Raw genomic sequence first — 8,145 nt, forward strand, 5'->3', positions numbered from 1 at the left:
GCAAATGCTATACGTGGCTTGAGCGAAAAAACAATGCCTTTTCTTTTTTACAGCTATTTTATAATACGATCAAACGGTCTCTCCCACCCTTCCACAACCCCTTAAATCTTTTGGTACATTTTGGAAAATTTTGAAGACTCCAACAATTTCTCATTGGCCAGGTACTTCACCAAAATAGCTTTTTCTATGCTACTCTTCTCTTTACCTTGCTCTCAAACACCATCACCCCATTTTGACAACCCTAGATCCTCCCGCTCTAACTTCAACTCTTCCCTGATCTATTTCTCTAGTACCCAATCCAGATTTTGAAACAGAAAGTGCAACGGCTAACAGATAATTGTCTTTAACCCACATAGGAGTCTTTAATTTTTTCATCTTGATTACATAATTTTGATATGGAGGTTTTTATAGACTTTCAGATTTAACAGCAAGGGGATATTTAATGGAAATGACAAACCGTAGAAATATATAACAAATGGGACTTGTTTGGTCCCTGCATTCAGCATGCATAAACAAAATCACCTATAAAAAAAACTAAGAATTCAAAATACATCACCAGTCAAGCATTATGCAAGTGCAATGCATCACACGCCAATAGTGGAGGTCAACAAAGTCAGATTGAGAAAAAAAAGTCTTTTAAAGTGGTGATATTGGCATTTCTGAAATGCTTGGTATGGATGTTATCAAAAGATTTATTTGAAACAATGTCAACATTGACATCTCTCTCATGTTTCTGTGCACTCTTATCATTGAGGAGAAACTTACCAAGATCTTGGGATAATAACTTTGGAATAAGAGAGTGATAAAGCAGTTGCTGACAACATCGCTCTTGTAAGTGTGAGTACTTTTCGTTTCGATGGATTTTAATGTCATAGATTTGTTTTTTTTAGTATTCAAGGTCTGCAAATGTTTGGTGAGTTTTTACTGCCCGCCATTAAATGAATAGGCACTTTATGAACATAAGAAGAAATCATCAAACTGTTTTCGTAATACCCTACGGCGAGAACACATTTCTTAAGACTTACATCAAAGAGTTCACACGCCTTATCTATGTTTCTAGATCTGTGACATTTTGTCAAACAATTCTTGAAATATTATGCTAAATAGTTTGTGTGCTTTGCCTCTGCTTATACATTTTGCATACTTGCCTACCAAGACAATTCTAGCTGCAGCACCTAACAAATTTCCTATATTGTTTAACCTATGGTGGATGTCAATACCTTTTTCCAAAGCTCTTACTTTTTTATAGGTTGTAGGATGCAAGCAAAGGTTGCAGATTTCGACTTAACGTGCAATCACATTCAATTGAATGTTTATAAATTGTTTTCAACAAATACATTTCAGGCATATTATGCAATCATAGAATTCAATTAGACCACATTTCACTGAGTCATCCGGTCAAATAGTCTATATGGCTTGTCTATGCTTCCACATTCTGCTTACATGTTTACCAAGAAAATTCACTGACATACGAATAATCAACCTTCCATTGTGATTTGATGGACACCTATATCTTAATCCAAAACTTACATGACACAGGATAAGAGTGCGTTGGCAGAGAGCTTGCATTCCCTGTCCCATACAGTAGACGTGACAGAAAATTTGAGCTGTTTTAGGCAATACATTTGATACTCCCTCAAATTTATGAAGGAAAATAGATTCCATTTAAAATTTGAAGCAAAACGCTGTAGCTGGAGAAGGGCAATGTTTACTCAGCATACCAGATGGCATTTTTATAAAGCAAAAAATTACTTTTGTTATTATTATTTCAATCAAAGTGCACCCAGCCTTCTGGATAGCCACTGATGTGAGGAAGCATCTCAAAGTTAAAGTCCTGTAACTGTGATAGATTGGCAATGGTACCAGGGAAGTTTTGTAAACTTACACACCGTTTCAAGTCCAAGATCTGCAGCTGTGATAGGTTACCAATGGTATGAGGTAGGTTATTCAAAGTTTTACAGCCTTTCAAGTTTAGATGCTGCAACTCTGACAGGTTGCCAATGGTAGCAGGGAGGCTATTTAATCTATCACAGCCTTCCAAGTCCAATTGCTTCAGCTGGGACAGCTTGCCGATAGTATCAGGAAGGCTATTCAACCTATCACATCCTTCCAAGTTCAAGTGCTGTAGTCGTGACAAGTTTCCAATGGTGAAAGGGAGGTTAATCAACCTATCGCACCATCTCAAATTCAAGTGTTGCAACTGCAACAAGTTGCCAATTGTCTGAGGGAGGTTATTCAATCTTTCACACCTTCCCAAGTCCAAAAGTTGTAGCTGTGATAAGTTGCCAATAGTATCAGGAAGATTATTTAACCCATCACACCCTTCCAAATACAAGCACTGCAGCTGTTTCAGGTTGCCAATGGTATCAGGAAGGCTAGTTAAGCTTTCACATCTCGCCAAATCCAAGAGCTGTAGCTCTATCAATTTGCCAATGGTATCTGGGAGGTTGTTTAAGCTTCTACATCCTCTCAAATTTAAGTGCTTCAGCTGTGACAGGTTGCCAATGGTACGAGGAAGGATACATAAGCTTTCACACCTTCCCAAATCTAAATGCTGCAGTTGTGGCAAGTCACCAATGGTACCAGGTAGATTATTTAATCTGTCACACCATCTCAAATTCAAGTGTTGAAGCTGTGACAGGTTGCCAATGGTATGAGGGATAATACTTAACCCACCACACCCTTCTAAGGACAAGCCTCGCAGCTGTGACAGGTTGCCAATGGTGTCAGGAAGGTTATTTAAGCCTTCACAATAGTACCATTCCAAGTGATGCAACTGGGTACCAATAGAGTCAGGGAAGTCATTTAGCCCTTTACACCCTTTTAAGTACAAATGTTGCAGTAATTGTATATTAAGAAGTGAAAATATGCAGGAGATAGAAAGGCTGTCGAAGAAATTGCAATCATTTAGTTGCATAATCTTCAATTGCCTAATTTTGCCAACAAATATGGACTGACGTAGTTGCCTTAGTGCTCTATCTATGTTTCTTATTGCTGTAAGAATCATCTTTATTGCTCCGTTCTTCCCAACTGCAAAGGTACAATCTTCTAACTTCAACCATATCAAACTTTTAGGAAGCATAGCTAGTGTGTCTTCTGTCAGCACATCAATGGGCATATTCTGCAAATGAAGATAGCAAAGACCAGGTCTGCACATCATTTTAAGCCTTTGTAGATTGCCTCCATTGAGCCGAAGGCGAGAGAAATTAATGTTAGATGCAGTGCTTGAATGAGCAGCCTTTTCTAGTCGGGTACCCTCTTTCTCCCACAGTCGGGTACCTCTTTTTTCTCTTTCAGCAATCAACCTCCCCATGTCTTGCAAATGGTCATGCATATCAAAGACGCCTCTTTCATCAATCTTTATCAGTAACTTCATTGAAAGATTACATACAGCACTATCTACCATCTTGTACAAGGATTTCCACATAACAATGGGAAATCCTTTGTTTTTTCCAATGAAGAAACAGGCAATGTCAACAAATATTTCTTTTTCATCATTACTAAGAGCATTATAACTGATGTAGAGTCTTTCATGGATATCTGGGTTGAGAATAATGTTACGAAGAGCATCAGTCCAGCAACCTATGCTATCCTGCTTATCATACAAGTAGGATCCTATCACTTCTAGTGAAAGAGGATGCCCCCTACAGGCTTCTACTATTCTTTTGGTCAGATCTTCGTAACTAGGACTTGGAGATGTTCTGAGAAAGGCGTGCCAACTAAATAATTGGAGACCTTCGTTTATCTCCAATCCATTCATCTCGTGGATTAATGGGGATGGAACTTGAGCAACATTGAGAATGTGCTTGTCTCTAGAAGTTATAATAACTCTGCTGCCACGAGCTAGCCAATCCCCAACCAAAGCATCCAACTTTACAATAGCATCCACGTCATCCAAAATAAGTAGCACACGTTTTCGTCCCAAACGATCTCTAAACAAAGCTATGCCCTTGTCAACACTGTGCACTTTTCCGTCATATCCAGTTAGCTCTTCAAGAATTTGTTTCTGTACATTTGTGAGGCCTGTTGGGTCTGCAGCGGTGGTGCGGACATTGAATACAAAGGAAGCAGCTTCAAAATCAGAATAAACGTGATTGTAAACAGCCTTTGCAACTGTAGTCTTCCCAATACCTCCAATACCCCATATTCCAATTTTGATCACATCATGCAATGAATTTAAATTCAATTTCTGAATGAAAACATTCTTGACATTATCCAATCCCACTGGATACTTGGCAACTTCTAATGGCACTCTGTCTAATGTCTTAATTAGGTCATTTACCATGGTCTTTACCAGCCGAGCTTCATAGCTGCAATTGCCAGGATAGATCAATAGAAATTACAAACTATAATTATCATCGTTCCACTGCTTTATAAAATATCAAAATGTAGCAAGAAAAGTTGGAAAGTAAACTTTAAAAGAAAAACTTGGAATCCCCGTTCTCTTTTTCATATACTAAATGAAAGGCAGTGTACTAAAATTGCTATTTGTTTCTTTCTTTTTTCGGTAAAAGTAATACAAATATGAGCAGAGAAAACAATTGCAGCAAGGAAAAAGAGGACAGCAACAGCAAGAAAAAGCCAGCATTGCTGTTTTTAAGTTCAAAAGATTTTTGAGTGAAAAAATTGATTCATTTTGTCTATTTGAAATAAATCGAACTTATCCAGAAAAAGTTAGACAAAAAGGTTGAGCGATAATATAAAAGAAAACTGCAATTGTCTTAAAATTCAATGGTTTTGGAGTGAAAAAAAAATTGATTGAATCTTGTCTATTTGAAATATATTTAACTTTTTTCTCGAGAAGATTGACTAGTGATTATTCCAATTACCAATTTAATCAAATAAAGAGAAAAAAAAATTTCTAATTTTAAAATATGAACTATGGCCATCTGAGAACAGATAAAGAAATAGAATATCCATGGCTTATATGAGATTGTATTTAATAAAAATAGGAAATAAACTTAGAAAATTAAATTTTAACCATGCACCCTTAAATAGTGAGACTCGTTGCTTACCCTTGAGTTATATCCATGGACCATCCTGAGCGAGAACAGATCTGTAGTAGGGCCTTCTTCCAGCCATCAATTTCTTCTCTTGGGTATCGATCTGAACGGCCATGATGCTTGAGAAATGATTCTTTATACGGACTGGACTCGTTTTCAGGGTATCTAACATGAGTTGGATCCACATAATAAAACAGAGGAATAATCAAACCAGGGGTTCTCATCATTGCAGCCGCCTCCTTCAGACACCATGCTGAGTCTGCATAACCTTCAGAAAATATAGGAATCCGTATCGCACTGTACTCTATTGCTCTTTCCAAGCTCAGTCCAATTATTTCCCCCTTTTCGAGTTTGTCACTGTCTAGGAAGACATTCAGTCCTGCTGCAGAGAGAGCTTGGAAGAGATGATCAACCAGAGTTTTTCTTACATCTGGTCCCCTGAAGCTGAGAAAAATATGATACCTCTTCTCACTCTTGAAGGCAAGTTTAGTTGTGGGTGGTTCGTACATGACAAAGGTGGGCATTGAGGATCCAGCAGAAACAGATTTAGATGGTTCAGATTCTTGAAGGAGTGGATGTGCGCTACTGTTAGCAGTAGATGCCATAATGGATTGAACTGGAGAAGAAGGTAGAAAGCAAATGGAAAAAAGACTCCGTTGCTGAGGAGTAGAAGGCCAAATTGTATAGAAGATGAGAGGTTATGTGAGAAGTAGTGAGTATACGCGTTGACGGCCTTAGTTCGCAAAGGAAAGCGCGTGAAAGAAACGGCGAAGCATCACCTACAGTGACATATTTTACGCAGTAGGCATTTTTTTAATATTAAAGGCACAACCTATTTGGATCAAATGGCTGAAATAGCTGGAAATTAAATGGACGACCATCCGAAAGATCCTCCCCGTTCATTGTTTTCAACCAGGCTGGAAGAAGCCCATCCATGAGCTTGATTTTCCATATTCGTTCCATGGTTTATGAAGGCGATTCTTGTCAATAATTTTCATGCACTGGAAACTCAAAAAGTTCATGCATTACTGTCGGTACTTGCATCCCAATAACTCTGAAATCTACTTTGCTTGTATTCACGAAACCTATCTTAAGGTAAACTCCACCGCCAGCAACAAACATAGTATCTTGATGAAGTAGTCTTTGAATCCTTCTACTGTGAATGGTTTTTCCTTACCCTCAGGAATTGTAACACATTTGTTGTATCCTTTGAGTCTGTGCTTTTAGACAAATGTGATCCTAAAACAAATTTTGTATTTCTTGTGATCCTTAACAAATGCGTGTCAAATATTGAGTGTTTTTTATCGATGCAAGCTCTCCTCCACAACCAACATTAATCATTAATCATTAAGACATTAGGGTCATTGGCTCTTGCAATTACAATTACGTGTACAAAATCGAAGTCCATAAAGATATTTGGGACAAACAATTTCCCAAATAAATCATCTTCTTCACATGTATGCAGAATGTCAGTGCCCCGAAGACGCCCACCAAACATTCCACAAAATACTTGTGGAAAAAATAATTGAAGTTCATGCTCACTGCGGCCATTTTTAATGAAATGTTTGCTTTAAATGTGTTTTCTTGGGATGCCATGATTGATGGATATATCAAATGTCGGAAATCAGAGGACGCGCGCAACCTGTTTGACGAATTTCCTCAACGAAATAAATTCTCAGGGAACATGATGATTTGGAAGTTATGTGCAACGTGGTGTTCTAGGATTTGCAAATTTTTGACAAAATGTCTGATCGGAACACGGTTTATTAGAATGTCATAATTGGAGGATAAATTAGAAATGGAGTGGTGGTGTAAAGACTGCCCTTAATATTAATGTTACATCAGCAATTTCTATAAAAAGTGGAAGGTCAAAAAAAAAGTCAAGGTAATTTCAATATTGACTGGTCAACATTAATTAATTATCATTAAATTTAGAATAAATACATATATTAGATACCAGATACTAGAGTACTGAGATGGTCTAAACATGACGAACAAGTTGAAATGAGCTCCAGAACCTATCTAAGAACACAAAAGCAAGAATATTATATGAGTGCTATACAACCCTACCATGAAGCTATTAAGCTTCCCCGAAATCTTTCATGATATGAAAGATACCCCGCCCGACAACAAGGAAGCCTAAACAAGTAAAACTAAGAAGAGAGTAATGGAGCATGTGCTACATGATACACTCACATTCTATAATCAATAAAACATGATGGAGTCTTCCTTAACATAACTTTTAATTCTAGATCATTTCATACATAGAAATGTATGGCAAAGATTCTCAATGCATAGCTCATTATGATTCACATGTGCCCTCTACACATATTTTGAAATGTATGCATTCATGATCTATCCAAACATATGTCAATTCATAATTCTGCCAATATCTCTTCAAGTGAATTCTAGATTTATGAAGAAATATCAAAACATTTTAAAAACTTTTTAATATATAAGTATTCCAAATGAATATCATTATGAACTGACACATAACACACAAAGGGAAATAATATCATCAGCAAGGATTCTTTCTATTTGCAGTATCGTCATATAGGCAACAATAATTCATTACTAAGAAGTGTAAACTCTTATTTAATAATTCAATCCATACATCAAATGGTATATGCCATTTAGTATTGGATCACTCCTAACATCTTGTTGAGCATGATTTAATGATAACCAAGCATAACCAATTAAGCAAACATCTTAAAAATTATTTCACTCAGGAATCAAGGCCAAGGATCTTAATGTAACTGATTTATGCAAGAGGAAACGTTTAGTATTCTATTAATGTTCCACCCACACATGAGAAGTTAGTCATATTTATATCCACATGTTTGACTTAGTGCAATGAAAGATTTTAACTAATTCAACCTGATCTACTTCACACTGTTCATCTAAGTTGGAGAATGTATATATTATCGCATATAGTCTTAGGTTTCAAATCCAGAACAAGCCAATAATCATGCTCTATTTGGTTTATGGTTTTGGGAATCTAACCGCTTAATTTAATGGAATAGAATTTGTACATTATACAACAATACACATGATTCAAATGATATGTATTTCAATTTAGTTAAAGAGATAGAAATCGAATGAGATCTCAGGAAGATAATCAATGTGGCTATGAGGTTAATAA

The 8,145-nt window shown here is 36.7% G+C and overlaps 1 protein-coding gene across 1 annotated transcript; it reads right to left on the bottom strand.

Moving 5' to 3' along the window:
- Positions 1–1,284: 1,284 nt before the first annotated feature.
- Positions 1,285–6,424, bottom strand: LOC149547694 (disease resistance protein L6-like). The gene is made up of 2 exons (XM_089791771.1): positions 5,016–6,424; positions 1,285–4,310 (listed from the first exon to the last, which is right to left on the bottom strand). The coding sequence occupies exons 1-2, from the start codon at positions 5,606–5,608 to the stop codon at positions 1,769–1,771; spliced, it is 3,135 nt and encodes a 1,044-aa protein (XP_089647897.1). The 5' UTR covers positions 5,609–6,424; the 3' UTR covers positions 1,285–1,768.
- Positions 6,425–8,145: the final 1,721 nt, after the last annotated feature.

The sequence above is a fragment of the Cupressus sempervirens genome, chromosome 7, assembly GCF_028749045.1.
Source record: "Cupressus sempervirens isolate cs-2001-9-10 chromosome 7, ASM2874904v1, whole genome shotgun sequence".
In the NCBI taxonomy this organism is placed as follows: Eukaryota; Viridiplantae; Streptophyta; class Pinopsida; order Cupressales; family Cupressaceae; genus Cupressus; species Cupressus sempervirens.

Bases quoted from the DNA above. Each gene is read 5' to 3' on its own strand.
- LOC149547694 (XM_089791771.1), bottom strand. From the start codon at position 5,608: ATGGCATCTACTGCTAACAGTAGCGCACATCCACTCCTTCAAGAATCT. The intron at 4,311-5,015 runs GTAAGCAACGAG...TGGCAATTGCAG, and splicing joins TCCATGGATATAACTCAAGG to CTATGAAGCTCGGCTGGTAA.